At 36.2% G+C, this 24,481-nt stretch overlaps 1 protein-coding gene across 1 annotated transcript in view; it reads right to left on the reverse strand.

The window, feature by feature from the left end:
• Window positions 1-333: 333 nt before the first annotated feature.
• VPS37A (VPS37A subunit of ESCRT-I) overlaps window positions 334-24,481 on the reverse strand; it is a 38,795-nt gene continuing 14,647 nt past the window's right edge. The window contains exons 3-12 of the mRNA XM_047771876.1: window positions 23,454-23,568; window positions 22,623-22,723; window positions 19,225-19,450; window positions 17,756-17,826; window positions 14,727-14,854; window positions 14,586-14,644; window positions 7,732-7,800; window positions 3,615-3,758; window positions 2,497-2,577; window positions 334-917 (exon numbers count right to left, since the gene is read on the reverse strand). Of these exons, the coding sequence (XP_047627832.1) occupies window positions 2,497-2,577; window positions 3,615-3,758; window positions 7,732-7,800; window positions 14,586-14,644; window positions 14,727-14,854; window positions 17,756-17,826; window positions 19,225-19,450; window positions 22,623-22,723; window positions 23,454-23,568 (994 nt within the window). The 3' untranslated portion in view covers window positions 334-917. The remainder of the gene's footprint in view (window positions 918-2,496; window positions 2,578-3,614; window positions 3,759-7,731; window positions 7,801-14,585; window positions 14,645-14,726; window positions 14,855-17,755; window positions 17,827-19,224; window positions 19,451-22,622; window positions 22,724-23,453; window positions 23,569-24,481) is intronic.

Raw genomic sequence — 24,481 nt, forward strand, 5'->3', positions numbered from 1 at the left:
TGTAGAACTATCAATGTAATAAAATTCGTTCAGTTAAAAAAAAAGCTTTTCTCTTATGAAAAGCCAACACAGGTGAAGTCAGAAAATTCACTGACTTTTGTATTTAGATTTACTATTTATTAACAAAAATACTGTTTTAAATTTTAACATCGGGAATTTAGAGAGCGTATCTTCATCTATCGACAAACCAATCAGATACTTATATTTGGAAAGTTAACATGAAAGTTTATGCTGCACTAGTTTAAGTGAAAAGCAGTTTTATCCATTATGTAAAATATTTATCTACCTTTATTAGTATCTTTAACTTTAAAAATAAACAATATGTAAAAACAGCTGGTTTATTCTTTTGATTTATTGTATGTATTAAAAGTTACTTCCTTGAGATTGCACATTGGCAGGTTTGGTGTTGTAAAAACAAATTATGTTCGAAAAGAAAGGTTTATCATCCAGAAAGAAAGAGGAAAAATATAGTCTTTCTATAGTTGAAATAGCAGTTTTTCAAAAAAAGTTGAAATGAAAAAAATCTAAACAAACCACTCTTTGATAAAGAAATGAGGTAATTTCAAATTAAAAATACAAATTTAAATGAAGTAATTTTTTAAAATATTGAAACTAGCTAAAATTACATGCATAGGAATTTCATCAATAATGAGAAGAATAGCGGTGGAACTTAAATAGGATTTATCAACAATAAATAAACATTTTTAGTGCAAATAGTGCAGAAAATTTCTAAAGCAAAGATCACAGCAATCATTCTAATCTGTACAAAATCAGTTTCAGTGCTGTACACGATCTATATAGTACATCTATGAATTCAGCCACTGTGATGAAATGCCAATTTGCAAATCATAAATATATAAAATGTGCTTTGTTTCATGTCCCATTCCTCTCTTGGCAGTTCATGTTTTCAGGAAAATCTGAAAAGAAAGAAAATCAAAAACCTAAGATTTAATTTAAGATGATAAACTAAGATTTACCTATAACTTTACAATGAGGGAAAAGAGATGGGGAAAGGATTCCAGCATGTTCATATCAATAATTATCTCGTATTTCTCAAGCTTGAGAAATGCATACTTGGTATTAAAAATCAACCCTTACCCTCAGGGATTAACAGTGCAATTTGTGAAATAAAACAATTCAATGTTGTCACTAATGTTAAGGACAACTAGATTGAGAAAAGGGGCAGATGAGTTAGAGCTAGAGATGAGAAAGGCTTGTCCCTTCCCTCTTTGTGACCTGCACCCTTCTAAGGGAACCTCCCATGCTCCCTTATCAATCTACTCCATCAGCCTAGCAGAGTGTGCAGAAGGCCACATGACCCCAATCTCCAGGGTAAACTGCTGAGGTCAGGATGGCCACCACCTATGCTGGGCCAATCTCTTTCTCAGGGATTTGTTGTTGAGATACTTGTCAGTCTCCATGGGATGCTTGAGCTGTCATAAGATCAGGTCCCTGGGCAGCAATGGTTGAACCACATGCAAGTGTAGCAAAGAAAGGCTCTTTGAAGAGGGAGCGAGAAAGCAGGAGAGTGAGAGATAGGGAAGAACAGCAGCCTCAGGAAGGGTCTGAGAAAAAGGAGGTGCTTTGGTTACTGATGGCCTTATGTCGTGCTTTCACTCCCAGGTAACGGATGTCCTTTCCTTTGTTTTGGCTCGTAACATTTCCCCACATTACTCAGTGACACAAGCTTTGACTTAAACTTGTTGGGCTGGGAGCTAGTACTTAGAAAAGTTGCAACCAAATCATTCCTAAAACAAGGATGGAAAAAGAAGAGTGTCTTGAGACTGGGTGAGACCAAGAACAAAGACATGACGGTAGAAAAAAGAACATGATGGGAGAGAACATAAGGGGAAAATGGAAAATTAAAATGAATGATCTAAAATCAAGCCAGATTATAGAAAGCTTAAAACTAGAGAAAGAAATATGGCGTTTATCATTGCTGGGGTTCACTGCAGGTTCTGGAGCAGAGAAATATTATCACAGAGTGGTATTTTAGGAAGATCATTTTGTCAGTGCTGTGCAGGAAGGAGAAACCCTAAAGTCAGGGGACTGGCCAGAAAGTTACTGGAATAATCCTGATGTGAGGTGGAAAAGAGACGGAGTAGAAGTTCATTTTACAAGAAGAAATGACAAAGGAGCCTACTGAGAAATATATCGACTAAGTGATATGGTATACTCCACATACCAGCTGAGAGAAAGGAACTAATTATAGCTTACAACTACACATTAGCTATCAAATGCTGGAGAAAAAAACTTCATGTAAGCCAATACCATACTGAGAAAACATGTAGACAATTTCTACTGGTTATAAGCTTATGCATATAACATTATGCTTAGTATACAATACAAAGTGTTCTACATGTTATATAGCACAATAGCTACAATGACAATATTATGCTTTAAGCTGGCTGAACAAACACACACTGGTGACAACACTTCATTAAAAATAAGTCATGCAATAGTGTTACGACTCAAACCTTCCAAAATACAATTTACCTAGAGTGGAGCATGAAACTGGCTGTGCATTGCTATCACTTGTTGAAGCTTTTCTTCTTTGGCTCTTCTACAGTGGTAAATCTAGAAGATAAATTATTTAAAATACCAGTCATTTTGTCAATAATTTGCCTACTACTACCTACATTTGGATGGAAATCTAAGAATTTTTTAACTTGACATTATTTAAATTGTGAATGTCTAAGGTAGCACGGCGTTTAAGAATCAAAAAGAAATTAATTTTGTTTGGAAGATAATCTTTGCCTGTAAACTTCTAGAATGTAAAAAAAAATTCTGATCCTTTATATTAATTCTGATTATGTAAGTTCAAATATCTGTGTTTTAAAAATATAAAAGTAATTTCTACTGCTTTTAAACAGGAGGCTTAACAAACAAAAACTTCTAAGGTACAGTAATATAGTGCCAAAGAACTATGGACCAGAAATCAATGTTTTACTGAGGCTATAACCATAGTCATTAACATCTCTGAAATTCAGTTTTCTCCTATAGAAAAAGGGGATGATAAAATCTGCCCCACTTTCCTTAACAGGATAGGAACATATATAGCAAATATATTTTATAAAGTTTATTAACAGGAGGTTATTTTTTAAATGTTTTGTTTCAGAGAAATTAAGTATATACTTAGGACTCCAACAAAGGACAAGATACTGCTAAGCGGATTGTAAAATTTTTTCTTTAAATATAACCAAAATATCAGAACAGAAACTATTCCCAGAATGTTCTCAGTATTTTAAAAACAAAACTTTTAAGTCTCTATAGATGACTCTCTTTCAACAACCTGTGAGACAGGTTATTTAGGAATATATTACAACAATTAAGACTAGACTAAAGCTAATTTACTAGCTTTACTACAGAATGATACAGATCCTATCGTTTCTGAAACAGAACTATTATGTGATTTACCTGCTTGTGTACTCACAACAAGCAGGTTTAAGTTATAGTAGGATGTTGCTATTATTCTCAACAGAGGCTCTTCAGTTTCCTCGCACGGCAATCAAAACTCCAGCTCAGTAATGTGCTAAGGTTCTTTTACTCATGAATATATGTAAGTAATATGCTATTATGCTGTCACTTGTCCTCAACCGAAGAGTATTACATACTGTTCTTTTTTCCATGAAGCTACTGAGAAAATCATCTATATCAGTTTTTCCCTCCAAGAAATCTTCCGCAATATTATCAGATTCTTCCTCGGCTTCATGTGCAGCTACTTTCAATCTCGCCTGTAGGGCACTCGCACTACAGCTCTGAAAAATAAAATCAAGTATATTAGTTTCTAATGCTCAGAAAAACTCGTTAGAGGGAAAGAAAATGCGGTAGAGATAAAGGTAGGGAGAAGCAATTCATTATATGCCTTATATAGCCTCTTTTTTGTTGGCCACGCCCACAGCATACAGAAGTTCCTGGACCAGGGATCAAACCCACACCACACCTGTATCCAGAGCCACAGAAGTGACAATGCTGGATCCTTAACCTGCTGAGAGCCGTGGAAGTCCTTTTTTCAGTAGGGGTGGGGGGGCGGAGGGTGGCAGCATGTAGTCTCTTTTTGAGGAAATCTGGTCCTACCCAAGTCTTCAACTTTCGGATATGGGGTGGATACCAAACACAACAGAAACCAACCCATTGGATGCAAATTCTCACTGTCTTCTCCTGAGGACTTAGGAATCAGATCACAGGGGCAGTCACCCTCTAAGATGATCCTCAATGATGCCCACCCTCCTGGTATTCCTGCTCTTGTATCATCCCCTCCCTGTGAGTGTAGGATGGACCTAGTGACTTGCTTCTAATGAACAGAATACAGCAAAGGTGATGGGATTAAATTTAAGCAAAGATGTGAAGAACTTGTACACTGAAAACTATAAAACACTACTGAAAGAAACTGAAGAAGACATAAATAACTGGAAAGGCATCTTATGTTCATGGATTGGAAGACTTAATATTGTTAAGAAGACAATACTACCCAAAGTGATCTCCAGAGGCAAGATAATCCTTATTAAAATCCCAATAGCATTTTTTGCCAAAATATGAAAACCCAACCTAAAATTCATAAAGAATCTCAAGGGGCCCTCAAATAGCCAAAACAACCTTGAAAAAAAAAAGAACAAAGAGGATTCATATTTCCTGATCTCAAAATTTGCTATAAAGCTACAATAATCAAAATGATATGGTACTGGCAGTAAGAAGAGACATACGGATCAATGAAAGAGCAAGCCCAGAAACGTACTCTTATACATATATATGGTCAAATATTTTCAGAAGTGTGCTGAGATCATTCAATGGGGAAAGTATAGTTCTGGACATATGGTGCTAGGAAAACTGGATATCCATGTGCAGAATGAAGTTGGACTCTTACCCCATCTCAAAAAAATTAACTCAAAATGGATCAAAGACTTAACTATAGGAACTAAAACTATTTTCAATAATAGTACCTTAGTGGGTGTGAGGTAGTATTGTGATACATCACATACAGGAATATAAAGGAATGTATCACTTTTCAATAATCTTTACCAATGCGGGTTACCTATCTTTACAAGTCTGGCTCACACAGGTGATGTAATTTTGCTTATTACTATTATTTTAAGGTTAAACATCTTTTTAACTTCATTTTTTTGTTTGTTTTTTGTTTTTTTGCCCTCCCTGCGACATGTGGAAGTTCCTAGCGAGGGATCAAACCGTGCTGTGGCAGTGACAACTCCTGTTGAGGATCTTTTTAAATGTTTCCATTTACTTATTCATTAAATATTTACTGAACACCTACTATGTGCCAAGCACTGGACCAGATACTGGGTATATGAGGGGGAGGAAACAGGACAGGTTCCTGCACCGATGGCACCAACAGTCTAGTGACGTGGTCTCCACACTTTACTCATCATCTTCAGAGGTTCTGTGTGAGCATATCCAGAGGTGATCTTAGGAATCAAGGATTTTTTAAAAATATTTCAAGAAGTCAGAATAACTGTCGTATCAGAATGTTTATTGGACCTTCATATTTCTCCTCTGTGAGTTGCCTATTCTTCCCTTTGCCTGGGTTTAAGGTTTCTTTGTGGACCACTGGCATTAATATTTGTCATATATGCTACAAATATTTGTTTCTTTTACTTTGATTTTATGACCTGCAGTACATACAAAGTTTAAATTTATATATAAATAATCAATTTTTTATTTTATGCTTCTGCCTATTTTAATAAAACTTACAAAAGATTTATTTCGCTACCATATTCTTAAAAAAAAAAAAATCTACCTAACACTTATTCCGCCTGGAGTATCTTTCTGTATACTATGATATAGGCATCTAACTTTTTTCTAAATGGACTTCCAAAAATATAATTTATCAAATCCTCAATTTCTCTTGAACAATTACTCATATACACAAGTCTGTTTCTGAACTGCAGAAGCTGTTCCACAGAACTATTTTTCTCTTCCTGGGAAACTTCTCTTCTATTTTATATAAAGAGGTTTTGCAGTGTATTTTGATACTGGGAAAGGGAGGTTTTCCTCATAGGTTTCTTTCTGCTCAAGCTCTTCCTGACTACTTTTACCCAGTTTTTCAGAAGAATTTTAGAATAAATCTTTCTAAATTAAAAAAACAAAAAACAAAAAGCAAAAACCTCCTGGAATTCTGATAGGAAGCATATTGCATTTTAAAATTATTTTGGGAAGAATGAAACCTTTATAATACCGTACATCCAGTCCATGAATATTCTGTTACTGCATTTCCTCAAGTTTTCTATTATGTCATTTTCAGTAAAGTTTCTTAACTTACTTTGTTGGGTTCAGGTCTAAATATTTTCCAGTTTTGTTGATACTATAAATGAGTTTTCCTGTTCTACTTCATTTTGCATTCATTTTGCTAGATATCCAGAAGGTTTTTTGCTAGGATTTTTAATTGTTTGGTTTCAGTTAACAACTGTTTCATCTTTTCTTTTGTATTATACTTCTTTTCCTTTTGTCTTCCCACAATGGCCAGAAGCTTCCAAGCAATGTTAATAGCAGCAATATTGGGGCATCACTGTTTCATTCCTAACATTAAAGGGATCCTGGAAGTGTTTAGTCATTAAGTATGTCATTTGCTGTTGATTTCTAATATCTTTATTAAGTAATTAATTTTATCTTAGTTTACCATGAATTTATCTAAGGAATGATGATATTATTGTGAAAAGCTTCTTCAGCATATACTAAGCTCTAATGTACACCTAAAAGTATTTCAGTTGATTCTCTCAGATTTTCTGGTTAAGACTGAGGGAGTACTCAGCATATACTAAGCTCTAATGTACACCTAAAAGTATTTCAGTTGATTCTCTCAGATTTTCTGGTTAAGACTGAGGGAGTACTCTCATACTTTCTATTTCTATGACCTCAGGGATGTTATTTAATATCCATGTACCTCTTGTCTCTTGATTGGTAAAATGGAAAAACATTAACAATACATACCCAATAGGGTTCTGGGTACAAAAAATGGGCTATATATGTAAAAAGCTTACTTCAATGCAAAAGACAAAACAATTGCACAATGTTAACTATAATTTCATGTATTCTAAAGAATGATCATATTATCTGAAATCTATAGTAAATTTATATTCTCCTTTACCATCTCTTTTTATTGTTTTATTTGTATTTTATGTTTTACTAATTTTGCTTTACCTTCCAGAATTCCTGATTTTAAAAGAAATAGAATATTATTAGCTATGATGTGGGTTACTGATATGAGATATAAACACTATATCCTCTTTCCTTTTTGTTTTTATTATTTTTCCCTTTTTTATTTTTAAAGGTTTATTTTTTTCAGACTCATAGGTTGAATTCTGTAAAATGCTTTTGATTTTTCACATAATTGGATTCCAAGCATAAAACCTATGATTTGCAATGAATTATACTTCATATTTTTCAATTTGCTAACATTTCATTTAAGATATCTATAAATAAGCTTACAAGTGAGTCTAAAATTTTGTTCTTAACTTTTATAAGAAGAGTTAAACTGGTTTTATAATAACTCACAGAATAGTTATTTATAGGGCTTTTTATATTTTTCTGTTTTGGAACCAAATGCTCTTGCACAAGCACAAATGAGTGACAAAGGCTCAAAACTGAGAGCTGTTTATCATGCCTCATGAACTTGGATACTTAGTATATGCTTTCTGATAATAATGAATGTAAGAATGTGGCACATGCACATTGAAATTAATAATTCTTAGGTAAAGGAAGTGTGGTAAACAATCTTACCTCACTAAGTTCATGCTGCCTCTGCATCTTCTTTTCAAAAGTAGATTTCATTTGTGTAAGTAATTCATACTAAAAGAAAAAATAAAGATGCTGTTTAATTCCATATTAAAATTGTATAGGGAACCCGTGGAGGCGAACCTGCGGAGGCGGAACCTGAGGATGATAATGATCTTTTGGGTTTGGAATGCAATTATTCACAAAGGAATCACAAAGGAACCAAAAAGGAATCACAATGCTCTTTCCTATGTCCTATTAAGAACGTCCAGCTAGGAGATGGAATTAGGATGGCAGAAAAGAACGACTGGAGCTCAACTTCTCTCCTAAAAACAACAAAATTCACAACTAAAGGCTGAGTAATCTTCACCCAAATGGACCGGAAACCTTAAAAAAGATATCCTACTCCAGAAGAAAAAGAGGAGGACACATCAAGAGGTAGGAGGGGCAACTTCGTGATATAAACCACCCCATATCCCCCGGATGGGAAGCCCCACAGACTGGAAACTAACTGGTTCACAGAGACTCACCTACAGAAGTGAGAGTTCTGAGCCCCACATCAAACCCACACATGTGGGGATCTGGCACTGGGAGAAAGAGCCCCTGGAGCATCTGGCATTGAAGGCCAGTGGGGGTTGTGCGCAGGAGCTCCACGGGACTGGGGGAAACGGAGACCCCATTCTTAAAAAGGCGCACACAGACTTTCATGTGCACTGGGTCCCAGGGCCAACAAAGCAAAGTCTCCATGGGAATCTGCCTCAAACCTAACTGCACTTCTTGGAGGACATCCTGGGAGAACAAAGGTGAATGTGTCCTGTTGTGAGGGAAGGACATTGAAGGCAAAGCTCTTGGGAATATTCAGCAGCTTGCCTTTCTCTGGAGGTGGCCATTTTGGGAAAATCTGGCCCCACCTGTCAGTCAGCCTGAGAAGCCCCAGGGCAAACAACAATCCAGGTGGGATCATAGCCCCACCCCTCAGTAAACAGGCTACCTAAAGAGCCCTCAGGCACACAGCTGACTCTAAACCCATCCAGAGACTAAGCTCCACCCACCAGAGGGATTAGAATTGGCCCCACCCACCAGTGGGCAGACATCAGCCCCTCCCATCAGGAAGCCTACAGCAAGCCCCCATACTGACTTCAGCCACAAGGGGGCAGACACCAGAAATGAGGGAGGCTACAATTCTATTATCTGTCAAAAGGTCACCACACCAAAAACCTATACAAATGAAAAGACAGAGAACTATAACTCAGATGAGGGAGAAACAAAAAACCCCAGAAAATCAGCTAAGTGTTCAGGAGATTCTCAGCCTCCAGGAAAAAGACTTTAGACTGTTGATGCTGAAGATGATGCAAGACACTGGAAATAAACTGGAGGCAAAGATGGATAACTTACAGGAAACACTGACCAAAGAGATACAAGAGAGAAAACTTCAACAAGAAGAGATGCAAAATACAATAACCAAAATAAAAAATGCACTAGAAGCAGCTAAGAGCAGAATACAGGAGGCAGAAGAACGAATAAGTGAGATGGAGGACAGATGAGTGGAAATTATGGATGCAGAACAGAAAAGAGAAAAAAGACTGAAAACAAATGAAGAGAGTCTCAGAGAACTCTGGGACAACGTGAAACGCACCAACATCCATATTATAGGGGTGCCAGAAGGACAAGAGAGAGAGAAGGGGACAGAAAAAATATTCCAAGAGATAATAGCCAAAAACTTCCCTCACATGGGAAAGGAATCACTCACTCAAATCCAAGAAGCACAACAAGAACCATATAAAATAAACCCAAGGAGGAAGACACCGAGACACATATTAATCAAACTGACCAAAATTAAAGACAAAGAGAAAATCTTGAAAGGAGCTAGGGAAAAGAAACAAGTAACATACAAGGGAACCCCAATAAAGTTATCCACAGATTTTTCAGCAGAAACTCTGCAGGCCAGGAGGGAATGGCATGATATACTTAACGTGATGAAAGGAAAAAACCTCCAACCAAAATTACTCTACCCAGCAAGGCTCTCATTCAGATTTGAAGGAGACATCAAAACCTTCACAGATAAGCAAAAGCTGAGAGAATTCAGCAACACTAAACCAGCCTTACAACAAATACTCAAGGAACTTCCTAGGCAGGAAAGAAAAGGCCACAATCAGAAACAAACATACCACAAATGACAAGGCTCACCAGTAAAGGTATATATACAGTAAAGATACGAAATCATCCATGCACAATTATACCACCAAAATCAGAAATCATGAGAAGAGGTGGGTACAAATGCAGGGCAGTGGAGATGAACTTGCAACTAAGAGAAAAACTTGAAACAATCTCATATACATATAGACTCATATCAAAACTTCAGAATAACTGCAAACCAAAAATCTACAATTGATACACAAAGAAAAATCAAATACAACACTATAAAGATAGTCATCAAACCAGAAGAGAAGAGAACAAGAGAAGAAGGAAAGAAAAAAAGAGCAACCAAAACAAATCCAAAGCAATTATTAAAATGGCAATAAGAACATACATATCAATAATTACCTTAAATGTGAATGGACTAAATGCCCCAACCAAAAGACATAGACTGGCTGAGTGGATACACAAACAAGATCCATATATATGTTGTCTTCAAGAGACCCACGTCACTTCTAGGGACACATACAAATTGAAAGTGAGAGGATGGAAGAAAATATTCTATGCAAACAGAAATCAAAAGAAAGCTGGAGTAGCAATCCTCATATCAGACAAAACACACATCAAAATGAAGACTATTTTAAGGGACAAAGAAGGACATTACATAATGATCAATCCAAGGAGATATAATAATTATAAATATCTATGCACCCAACATAGGTTCACCACAATATATAAGGAAACTGCTAACGACCTTAAAAGGACAAAGCAACCTTAACACAATCATAGTGGGGGACTTTAACACCCCACTTACAGCAATGGACACATCAATCAGAAAGAAAATCAATAAGGAAGCACAGGCCCTGAATGAAGCATTAAACCAGATGGACTTAATAGATATTTACAGGACATTCTATCCACAAGTAACAGAATACACATTCTTCTCAAGTGCACATGGAACATTCTCTAAGATGGATCATATCCTGGGCTACAAATCTAACCTCGGTAACTTTAAGAAAATTGAAATCATATCAAACATCCTTTCCGACCACACCACTATATGACTGGAAATCAACAACAAGAAAAAAACTGCAAAAAACAAAAACACGTGGAGACCAAACAACACGCCACTAAACAACCAATGGATTACTGAAGAAATCAAAGAGGAAATTAAAAAGTACCTATAAGCAAATGACAGCAAAGATAAACACTCCAAAACCTATGGGATGCAGCAAAAGCCGTTCTAAGAGCAAAGTTTACAGCAATACAAGTCCACCTCACGAAACAAGAAAAAGCTCAAATAAACAAGCTAACTTTACATCTAAAGCAGCTCAAGAGAGAAGAACAGACAAGACCTAATGTTAGTAGAAGGAAAGAAATCATACAGATCAGAGCAGAAATCAATGAAACAGAAACAAAGAAAACCACAGAAAAGATCAATGAAACAAAAAGCTGGTTCTTTGAAAAGATCAACAAAATTGATAAACCCCTAGCCAGACTTATCAAGAAAAAGAGAGAGAGGACACAAATCAATAAAATTAGAAATGAAAAAGGAGCAGTAACAATGGACATCACAGAAATACAAGGGATCATAAGAGACTACTATATGCAACCATATGCCAATAAAACGGAAAACCTAGAAGAAATGGATCTAAGAAAACTACAATTTTCCAAGACTACATCAAGATGAAATAGAAAAGATGAATGGACCCATCACAAAAACTGAAATTGAAAGTGTGATTAAAAAACTTCCAACAGGAGTTCCCATCGTGGGTCAGTGATTAACGAATCCGACTAGGAACCATGAGGTTGCAGGTTCAAACCCTGCCTTGCTCAGTGGGTTAAGGATCCAGCATTGATGTGAGCTGTGGTGTAGGTTGCAGATGCTGCTCAGATCCCACATTGCTGTGGCTCTGGCATAGGCTGGAGGCTACAGCTCCTATTAGACCCCTAGCCTGGGAACATCCATATGCCACGTGAGTGGCCCTAGAAATGCCAAAAAGACAAAAATAAATAAATAAATAAATAAATAAATAAAAAACTTCCAACAAACAAAAGTCCAGGAACAGATGGCTTCACAGGCAAATTACATTAAAACATTTAGAGAAGAGTTAACTCCTATCCTTCTGAAACTATTTCAAAAAATACAGAGAAAGGGATACTCCCAAACTCATTCTATGAGGCCACCATCATCCTGGTACCAAAACCAGACAAAGATACCACAAAAAAAAGAAAACTACAGGCCAATTTCACTGATGAACATCAATGCAAAAATCCTCAACAAAATACTAGCAAACCACATCCAACAATACATTAAAAGGATTATACATCATGATCAAGTGGGATTTATCCCAGGGATGCAAGGGTTCTTCAATATCTGCAAATCCATCAGTGTGATATACCACATTAACAAACTGAAGAACAAAAACCATGTGATCCTCTCAACAGACACGGAAAAAGCCTTTGATAAAATCCAACACCCATTTCTGATAAAAACCCTTCAGAAAGTGGGCATAACGGGAACCTACCTCAACATCATAAAGGCCTTATATGACAAACCCACAGCAAACATCATTCTCAATGGTGAAAAGCTGAAAGAATTCCCTCTGAGATCAGGAACAAGACAAGGATGTCCACTCTCGCCACTACTCTTCAACATAGTCTTGGAAGTCCTAGCCATAGCAATCAGAGAAGTAAAAGAAATAAAAGGAATCCAAATTGGAAAGGAAGAAGTAAAACTATCCCTATTTGCAGATGACATGATACTATACCTAGAGAATCCTAAAGACTCTACCAGAAAACTGTTAGAGCTCATCCACGAATTTGGCAAAGCCACAGGATACAAAATTAACACACAGAAATCGACAGCATTTCTATACACTAACAATGAAATAGCAGAAAAAGAAATTACGGAAGCAATCCCGTTTACCATCGCATCCAAAAGAATAAAATACCTAGGAGTAAACCTACCTAAAGAGACAAAAGAGCTGCACTCTGAAAACTACAAGCCACTGATGAAAGAAATCAAAGATGACACAAATAGATGGAAAGGTATACCATGCTCGTGGATTCGAAGAGTTAATATTATCAAAATGACTATACTACATATGGCCATTTACAGATGCAATACAATTCCTATCAAATTACCAAGGACATTTTTCACACAACTCAAACAAAATATTTTAAAGTTTGTTTGGAAGCACAAAAGACCCAGAAGAGCCAAAGACATCCTGAAAAAGAAAGAAGGAGCTGGAGGAATCAGGCTCCCAGACTTCAGACTATACTACAAAGCAACAGTCATCAAAACCAAAAGGTACTGGCACAAATTATGAAAAATAGATCAGTGAAACAGGATAGGAAGCCCAGAATTAAACAAAGGCAGCCACAGTCAACTCATCCAGGACAAAAGAGGCAAGGATATACAATGGAGAAAGGACAGCTTGTTCAATAAGTGGTGCTGGGAAAACTGGATAGCCACATGGAAAAGAATGAAATTAGAACACTCCCTAACACCATACACAAAAATAAACTCAAAATGGATTAAAGACCTAGATAGAAGACCAGACACTATAAAACTCTTAAGAGGAAAACATAGACCAAACACTCTCTGCCATAAATAACAGCAACATCTTCTCAGATCCACCTCTTAGAGTTTTGACAATAAAAACAAAACTAAACAAATGGGACCTAATCAAACTTCAAAGTTTCTGCACAGCAAAGGAAATGCTAAGCAAAACGAGAAGACAACCCACAGAATGGGAGAAAATCTTTGTAAGTGAATCAACTGACAAGGGATTCATCTCCAAAATTTACATACACCTTCTGCAGCTCCATACCAGAAAAACAAACAACCCCATCAAAAAATGGGCAGAAGATCTAAACAGACAGTTCTCCAAAGAAGACATACAGATGGCCAAGAAACACATGAAAAGATGTTCAACATCACTCATTATTAGAGAGATGCAAATCAAAACCACTCTGAGGTACCACCTTACACCAGCCAGGAGGGCCATCATCCAAAAGTCTACAAACAATAAGTTCTAGGGTGTGGAGAAAAAGGAACCCTAGTATACCGTTGGTGGGACTGTAAATTGGTGTAACCACTGTGGAAAACAGTATGGAGATTCCTCAGAAAACTAAACACACAACTACCATTTGATCCAGCAATCCCACTCCTGGGCATCTATCCAGAGAAAACCATGACTCAAAAAGACACATGTACTCCAATGTTCATTGCAGCACTATTTGCAATAGCCAAGACATGGAAACAACCTAAATTGAAAGAGGAGTCCATTGAAAGAGGAGTGGATCAAGAAGATGTGGTACATATACACAATGGCATATTACTCAGGCATTAAAAGGAACAAAATAACGGCATTTTTAGCAACATGGATGGACCTAGAAATTATCATGCTAAGTGAAGTCAGCCATACAATGGGACACCAACATCAAACGCTTTCCCTGACATGTGGAATCTGAAAAAAGGACAGACGGAACTTCTTTACAGAACAGATGCTGACTCACAGACATTGAAAAACTTATGGTTTCTGGAGGAGACAGTTTGGGGGGGTGGGGGGATGTGCTTGGGTTATGGGGTGGAAATCCTGTGAAATTGGATTGTTATGATCATTATACAACTACAGATGTGATAAATTCATTTGAGTAGTAAAAATAAATAAATAAATAAAATTGTATAGATTTCTCAAAAATGATAACTAACTCACCTTATCTAAAACACTTTGCCTTTTGGCTTCTAAGCTGGGCTCCAAAAGGAGATTTTTTCCTGTAAGATAAATTCCTGGTTTATTTCTAGGTAAAGATCACATTTTTTTCTTAGAAAATTTAATAAGTAAAGGGAGACATACTTGCTAGCTCCTCAATATTTTTTACTAAGTCATCCTTGTCAGTAATGATTTGTTTTAGTTGAGGCAAAGTCAGAAACTGTTCTAGTAATACTTCCTCTTGTTCATTCATATCTGTAAGTTGTGAAACACTAGAAACACAATGGAAAAAAGTATGTTAATAAGTATCAACTAGTTTTCTCCATGATTATGATTCATGATTTTTCAGTTTTATTCAGCTGACAGGATTTTAAATAATTTTTGATATATATATTTTTATATGTACTTAGAAGAAGGTATACTGTAAACTTAAAAGCAAATGAAACATCAACCATAATGGAACAAAAAGAATTTTGAATACAATATCAAATCACTATAGACTATGAAGACTAGAGTTTGTAAACAGCCCTATAGACCTACCAATTTTAACCTCGGAACCTATTTAGCTAATATGTATGTGGCTATCATAATAAAGATACATGTATCTATGTCTGTGTGTATACATATTCACCAAAATGTTTTTAAAAAGCAATCATGGAAGGCTAATCCCAAAATAAAAATCAATATCCAGAGAGAGAAAAAGGGAACTGGGTGGGATGGGGAGGAGGAAGCTAAACCTTTTTGAACATATATTTCACATTTGACTATAGATCCATATAAAAGCATTAAGTAATTAAAAAACAAATATCCTAAAGACAAAGAAGTATAAAAAACAAAAGAATAAAAACTTATTCTTTCAATAATCATTAGCACTGTTACTTCACTGGTATTGTTATTTTGAAAAAATGCCTTTCAGAGGAATCTGGCTTCAGATTTGGGAGGAAAAATGTTAATGATGAGCCCATGACATCTTTGTTTTGCCAGAGTTTGCTAGTGATTAAAGATAGAACTATTTAAGTATCAAAAAGAATAATGAGATTGCGATGGTTTGAAACACAAATTTTTAAAAATCTATCAGTTTATAATAATTTTAAAACAACTATAGAAACAAAACAAAAACTTTTGCCTATCAGAACCTTTGAAGCTAGCTTATTATCAACTCATTATTCTATAAACTGATAAGAGGAAAAAATTAAAGCATTTCTTGCCTTTCTTGTTTGAAGTATATTTCAATATAACTAAATGGTTGATTTAGTAAAGTTCTTCATAGATTTCTGGCTAATTGTGGCAGTAGGAAGTAATATTTACAACCCTTAATGAAATATTGCATAGTCAGTGATTTCAAGCATTTTAACAGGTTTCAATCTTAATGTCACAAACAGGGCAACCTGACATCACTGTTTTACTGCTGCCTATGTGATGTGGTATCAAATATGCATTAATTATGATGTAAATATTCTTGCCAAAAGAATTAAACCTAAACTTTTCCCTAGCTTTCTTGAGAGATAATTGACATATAACATTATGTAAGTTAAAGGTGTACAATGTAATGGTTTGATAAAATTGAACCTAAATCTAACCAAAACTCTATAGATCTAGCTATCAGGAGAAGGTAGAAGAACATCTTCAATGGAACCACAACGATGTAATCAGGAAAAAAACAGGGTATGAGAAATTCTGTAGGACAAATAACCAGTTTCTTAAATATTTAACAATATGTGTATAATTTATATGTATCACATATATGTCTTTATATGTGTTATGTATATATGTGTGTATGTATATAATATATATATATTTATATATGCATGTGTGTCTATAGTGTTTGTGTGCATATACATGTACATATTAAGTGGGGAGAAATGGTTCATGATTAAAAGGAATGTAACAGTATTCAAATGCAGTAAGTAGATCTTATTTTGAACCCTGATTCAAATCAACCAAAACATTTAATTATTAAGACAATGGGGAAATAATATAATATGAAAGAATTACTAATAGTATGAGGTATAATGATGATGTGGCTTAGGGTTATGGCAAAGAAAAAGTCTTTACCTAGTGGAGAATTTTAGCAGAGAACATATGGATGAAAACAATTTCATATTTGGGACTTGTTTTAAAATAATCCTGACCTATACCTGTACTTCTTGAAAAAAGCTGGAAGACGAGCAAAGAAGTTCATCTTTTGTGTACTGTTGGCATTTTCATAAATTTTTTTTTTTTAAAAGGAAGAAAGGATGAATAAAAAGAGAATCCTCTATAACATGGCAACAATAATCATACCTACCTCATGGGGTTGCTGAAAACATTACACTGCATATAAATCTTTAACACGTATGTGGGTATAATGTAAAATTCATTAATTAACATTATTGGCAGAAAATAATAAATCACTATTTCCCAAAAACAATTGCAAAACATTGGGTCAAATAAAGCTAAACTTTTTTTTTTTTTCTTATCTACAGAATTTCTCATGAGTATTTGGCTATACTTTCCTGGTAGGATATACACTAAAGATAAAAAGAATTATACAACATTTAAAATAGCATTCAGTAGTCTAGTAGTAACAGCCTCATGACTACTGTAAACCTTCAGTGGTGGTATAAAGGATGCAATACTTTCCAAATTTGGCCACAAAAATAATTTTTTCATGGAGCATCTTAGGAGCAGTGTTTCATGAGAAATGATACTTTATACTTGAGTATTACAAATTCACTTGTCATAAATTCAAATAAAATTTAGCTTTGTAAAAACACCTATTACCCCATGGGAATTTTAATCTATTTCTCTACATACAAATTTGTCTACAAAAGGAACAATGAAAGGTCTAAAATAGGTCAAGATATATTTTGAAATTTCTAAGAATAATGTATTCAGAAATAGTTTGTGATCACAAGAATGTAAGCTACACGAGAGAAAAGATATTGTTATCCTGGTAACTATTATATCATTTCCTAATCTAGAAAAATCCCTGGGTACAGACTAGTAACTCAATAAATATAACCTATAATACAAACTGACTTATGAAACCATCCCACAAGGACAGCCACAATACAGGAATAGTGAAGATTTAAAAAATCTTGTTATTGAATATGGATATGAAAATGATTATATGGTTTGTACAGACAAATTAAAGAGAACAAATACCAACATCACTCTCCAAGTTTTTTTACCTTAGTTCTGAGAGTTCTGGAAATGCATCAGGGACATCAGGCATCTTGTAACCAGAACCATTTTGGCTCATCTAAAGAGAGTTTGAAATGGTATTAAATTCCAGCTGTCTTTGTGACCGCTATTTGGTTATAAAAGTAATTTTTAATGTACTGCATCCCGTAATTGTTTTCATTACCAGACTTCATCTTTGCCCTTCTTCACTCTATTTTTTTAGTGTCTTTATAGGGTTACCTTTTTTTTTTATTTTGATGGGGACCTGTGTTAAGCTCTTGAGCAAGTATATGGTTGTAAAAATAAATTTCCTAAGTCTCTCTTTGACAAATATAGAGAATTGTCTGTGGGTTTCATTGATGTATAAGAATACGTTTGTCTCAAGTGAAAGGCATTAAGTATAGAAAAAATCAGTAAATTGGGAAAAGTCTGAATAGTTACCTAAGTTCCATGCGATAGTAGGGTAAGATAAGGAATAGAGTATCCACTGTTGACTACAGATGACTTAAAAATTGAGGACCCATGAAAAGTTCTCTTGTAATTTTATCTACACTATTAATTGTAATTTATTCATAATATTCACTAATACAATGATGAAAGGTTTTGGAAAAACAAAGTCTACTTGGGTCTATATTCTAAATTATTACAAACACTAAAATTAATAAAGTTTTTTAATATTTGAGTATTACTATGGGTGACAGTCATTAAGGGTTAACAATGAAGTTTTTAAAACCCTTTAATATGTTTAATGAACAATTAGCCTTTCCCTTAGTAACATTCCACATGGCAGTTGTTACTAGCTTAATTTAAGAACACACAATTTTTTAAACCAATGTGACACTGGTTTAAAAGTCCTTAGTATGCTAGGGTAGGCCCTCTACTATCTGACATATGCTTCTCCTACACAATCACTTCTTGTGTCTTTGCCTGTGTCCTATATGATAACCAGAGAGCTCTATTACAGGCAGTCTACAAATATGCCATCTGGTTTATGCTTCCGTGCTTTTGTCAATGCCGCTGGCCTCTTCACAGAATGCTTTACATGACTTTATCATTCTGGCAAATTTATCACCACCTATCAAAATTTGAGCTCAAATGTGAATTTATTCATTCATTCCCCTGCCTCATTTTAAATGAATAACTTCTTTATGTATGAGGCATGGTTTGAGGCACCAATGGTAAAGTGGTATAAAAAAACAGAATCGCACCTTTTATAAAGCTATCTCTTCTAGCTCTACACTGGTCCCTGTGAGCACTGACCATTTCCTCAACCATATCTCTGCTCTAACTCTAGACTATCTCCTCTACTTATTTGCAATTATTTAATTATTTGCTGGTCACCTGACAATGGTTACTTAAGCTGAAAGACATTATAATCTTTTTATCTTTTGCTCTTAGAGGCTGGCACACGAGGCATGTAATGTTTGTTGACTGAATTCTGCAAGGGTACAAAATACACATATCTGAAGATACCAACCGGTGCTGAAGTGTCTGTTGTGGGAACAGGCAATGGCAGATTTGAAAGGACACCAAATGAAGGAGCAGCAGGTTTGGCTGTTGTATAACTTGTCGTTGAAGAAGAAACAGTGTCAGCAACAGATAAAGAACTGATAGTCCTGTTAGCTTCTTGTGGCGGATATGGAGGAAGAAATGGAAAACCCTGAGAAGCATAAGGAGGCATCCCACCTGGATTACCGTACAGGCTGAGGAGAAAGAGGCAAAACATGAGATTAGATTTAGGGGTAAATCTGTAGAATTCCTGAATTGTTCTAAATAACAATGGTTATGCATTACAGATGGAATCTGTTTATGGCAGGTGCCATTAGTTATTATAACTATATAAGAGAATTAGATACCATGTAAATTGGTAAAATATGCACACGCCACAAAAAAAAATTTCGTTTCTTTCCATGAAAAAGGAAAATTTTTAGAAAACATACAATTCAACTGGTCACACTAGAAGTGAACAGACAGCTCAGGAAATTTATTCAAGTGGTGTTGTTTAGTAGCTTTCACTATATTTGGCAAAATCTAACTGAAAGTCAAGACTGCTTTTCCAGAAAATTTCAAAGAAAAATTAAATGTATAAATGAGCTGGCAAAAATATAAAAAAGATGCATATAAAAACCAAGCATAGGAGTTCCCGTCGTGGCGCAGCGGTTAACGAATCCAACTAGGAACCATGACGTTGCGGGTTCCATCCCTGCCCTTTTTCAGTGGGTTAAGGATCTGGCGTTGCCATGAGCTGTGTGTGGTGTGGGTCACAGATGCGGCTCAGATCCCACATTGCTGTGGCTGTGGTGTAGGCTGGTGGCTACAGCTCCGATTGGACCCCTAGCCTGGGAACCTCCAGATGCCACGGGAAGCGGCCCTAAGGAAAGGCAAAAAGACAAAAAAAAAAACAAAAAAACAAAAAACAAGTATATATATTAGAAAAATTGGCACAGCAGTATGTACTCAAGATATAATTGTAAAATAATTTATTTTTGCAAGATAATAAATATTGGGTTCTGGTTCAAGATGTTGATACAAAGGATCCTGAATTCACCTCTTCCCACGGAAACAATCTACATATGGAAAATCTCCTCTGAAAAAAACCTAAAAACTAGCTAAGCAACTTGTACACATTGGGCAAACAGGAAGAAAACATCTAAGCTCGTAGAAGAGGCTTAGACACAGACAGTGTCACCACAAACCCCACCCTCAGCAGGACAACCTACAACATGGAAGAAACGCAAGACCCAGAGCTCCTCCCTGGGGAGATAAAGGTTGGTTTCGAACTTTAGAAACAGGCTCCAAAGCATTCAATTTGGTGTTCAGCAGCTCTCTGAAGACCAAAAGAGCTCACATCCATGAGACTCACAAAGCTATAGCAAACTAAGGACAACTCTGAAAGGGCTCATTTGCTCAGACTCCCTGGCCCCAGGACCCAGGGCAGGAGAGGACCTAGACTTAACAGCAAAGAGGCTCTTTTGCTAATCGTAAAGCATTAGCCTGAGGGGGCAGACATCTAATTTAACATTCATTTGGGGTCTGTTGGGATACTTTCTGGGGATGGAGGGTAGGGAGTAACATTCTGCTTCCTATCTGCTGTGCTCCAGAGAGCCAGTATCTCCTGGAGGGAAGTTCTTCTGTTTGTTCTTGTGCCCTGTTTCACAGCTGCTCCCCAGGGGATATCACTTGACTGCTTGGCTCTGGATGCCAGGCAGGTTTATATTCCTGGGTCCCATGGGACTGAAAGAATCAGAGACAGTTCTTGGTAGAGTATGATTCCCAGGACAGTGCACAGGCAGCAGACTGAAGCACATTCCACTCTTTCTGTGAAAGAGGTCTTTGCTTGTCTAGGAGCTTTAACATCTAGGCCCCCATGGAGATGGAGGCTAGTGGATGTTATCTCTGCACTCTCCCTCCGCCTCACTCTAGCTCACCACTATTGCAGAGAATGGAGCTTATACCCTTGTCTGCTGCCGATTCTTGCAGCTGCCACCAGAGGACACCACGACACTGCCTGGATCAGACAGCCAGTGGGGCTTAGACTCATAGGTCTCATAGATAATAACCAATGGAGAAAGAGTTATTAATCAGCTACCACCCCAAGGCAAAGCAACAGGCAAAAGGAGCTCCATCTTTTTGTAAAAGAGGCCTATTAGTTTAACATCATAGCTGCAGCCTGAGGGGTAGGCTTTTCATTAAACATAACTCAAAGTGCTGAAGGGAATCCTTCCGCAGACCTCAGAGGGGGGCTCTGCTATCTTCCAGCTCTCCCTCTGCAATGTTCCAGAATGCCAGCATGTCTCAGAGGGGTGATATTACATGCATCTGGGGTCCTGGTTTTACATTTGGTACTCTGGTTTTTATGGCTGCCACCCTTGCTAACCTGGCTCTAATGGCCAGGGGGCTTACATTCCTGGGTCCTGTGGGACCATAACAATTATAAGCAGTTCTTGGCAGGCTACCATACCAGGGCACTGCACAGATGATAGACTCAAATATATCCATAGTCTTAAGCTGAAAGAGGCCTCTTTGCTTATCCTGGAGCTTCGGCCTGAGAGGTGGGCCTCAGGTACTGAACCCCTGTAGAGACTTATGGAGGTACCTCAGAGAACCTAGGCAGGTGGACACCATCTTTGCATTCTCATCATCTGGCTTTGGTCGCCAGCAGGACTTCAGCTTGTGGTCCCACAAAACTGTATATATTTCCATACATAAAAGCTGCTGCCTGAGGGTCTTGCTTCTAATCAGCCTAAATCTAGGTGATGAGATCTTCCCCTTTGAGGTAATGATGGTCCTGGCATACCCTCAACTCCTGGGAGCCATTAAGAATATGATAGGCTGCTTAGACAATCACAAAGGCTTGAGAGACAGCCAAGAGCCAGTGCAGGGTTGAATGATAAGGTTCATCTCCTAGTCCTGCCCTCAAAACTGGGAGAGGAGACTGTTATCTTGAGCAGAGTCAAGCAAAAAGAAGAAATAAAGAAACATGTTCCAAATAAAAGTACAAGATAAAATCTCAGAAAAAACACCTTAATGAAATGAAGATAAGTAATTTATCTGATAAAGAACTAAAATCCTCAGCAATCACAACAGGAAGCCAATAGATAGTATCTAAAATGAAAGAATCAAGAGACCGCAGTATGTATACATTATTCAAAAAGATGAAGGTAAATATTAGATAAGAAGCTAAAAAAAGAAAACATAGTTGCCTCTGAAAAGTATGAATGCATTGTGTAAAGGTAGCAAATGTGAAAAGCAGAGGAGTATCTTTTAACATTATATGAATTTTTAAAATAATTTTGATTACTTAAAATAAATGTATATGCAAATTTACATTTGTTATTTTGTTATAAACATTTAATTTGTTAGAAACATACTTACTATGGAAATGCTGTTGAAGCGGGAGCTAAAACTGGAGGATTCTTCCAAAACTCATCCAAGAGACTCTGAATAATTTTCCCAAGATCTGAGTGCATTGTAAACTAAAAGCAACAGTAATATACAGTGATCAGAATCACTTTTGGAAAAAGATCATAAAGTCTCATTAGGATAATTGTAAAACAATCTTTTTTAAAACATCTTTTTAGGGCTGAACCCTCGGCACATGGAAGTTCCCAAGCTAGGGGTTGAATTGGAGCTACAGCTGCTGGCCTACACCATAGCCATGGCAATGCTGGATCCTTAACCCACTGAGTAAGGCCACAGACTGAACCTGCATCCTCACGGATACCAGTTGGGTTTGTTACTGCTGAGCCACAACAGGAACTCCTGTAAAACTTAATCTTAAATTCATTTTGCAAGTCAAGAATTAAATGAAAAGCAAAGGGTAGTGTTGTCAATTGAATATATTAGCAATCCACAACTTATAATATTTTCTTACCAATACCATAAATCAGGTTAAAAGTTATTTAGTCAATAGTGGATCTGATATATTTCCACATTTCACTACTTACAATAATTTGACGGTTCAAAGGTAAATACTGAGAGTACATTTAAGTTACAGTCCCTCATGTTAATCAATCATATACCTATCATAAGAAATTTAAGGCATATTTGAATTTTATCTCTCTCTAATAACTATGAAAGATTTACTATGAATCAAAGTTCTAACATTAACAGATCCTCACCACTGAAAAAACAAATAACCTTCAATTTGGAATTATCTATTAAATATAGTAAAAACTTCTGAAATAAATTATACCACATACATACATTGTTTATTAACGGAGAGGTAATATACACTCCTTGTTTATCCACTAAGTGATGTCGTACTGGTGGATAAACGCTGATCACTGGTTTTTCCTGAGGAAATTGTGGAGGGAGCAATCTGGTAAAGATAGGTCAGATTCAAAAACAAAAACAACAAATATTATATTATATAGTCATAATCCTAAAACAAAATCACTTAAAAACAAATTTTTATACTTTCATTTGGATTATTTTTTATTTTATCTTTATTTATTTATTTTTAGGGCTGAACCCAAGGCATATGGAGGTTTCCAGGCCAGGGGTCAAATTGGAGCTACAGCTGCTGGCCAACACCTCAGCCACAGCAACACAGGATCTGAGCCACATCTGCGACCTACACCATAGCTCACAGCAACACTGGATCCTTAACTCACTGAGCAAGGCCAGGGATCGAACCTGCATCCTCATAGATCCTAGTCGGGTTCATTAACCACTGAGCCACAAAGGGAACTCCTGTAAAATCTTCTTAATGTGGAATAAGGACACCCTGAGTTACAGACTATTTTTCACACCACACCAATTAATTGCTTTCAAATGCAATATACCAAACTATCCAAAATCTCAGGTAAAAATTAGATCAGGTATTTTTTAAATCAGGTGAACCATATAATCCAGTCTGCTTATTTACTGGATCACAAGTTCTGGCCATATAATTTTTTTGTGGTTTTCCTACTTTTGAAATGCTGCCAAGAAATTATTTCGCTATGTATTGGATTTTTAAAGAGTGGATACTATGGAAAGAACCAGGATTGGAACACTGTAGCTGTCATCATGCTTTGGTTCTATACGGCACTCTTTCAAAATATCTCGATTAACACATCTTTCCCAACTTTGAGGTCAATCACATGGTTTCAAGTAAGGAACAGTAAATTCTCAATACAAAAAAAGAATAAGAGTAAAAATCTTAACTTCTGGGGGAACTATTACAAATTTAAAATTAGGGAGTGAGGTCTTTATGAATTTTCTTTCTTTTCTTTTTTATTCTCTCTGAC

This window comes from Phacochoerus africanus, chromosome 3 (assembly GCF_016906955.1).
Source record: "Phacochoerus africanus isolate WHEZ1 chromosome 3, ROS_Pafr_v1, whole genome shotgun sequence".
NCBI lineage: Eukaryota > Metazoa > Chordata > Mammalia > Artiodactyla > Suidae > Phacochoerus > Phacochoerus africanus.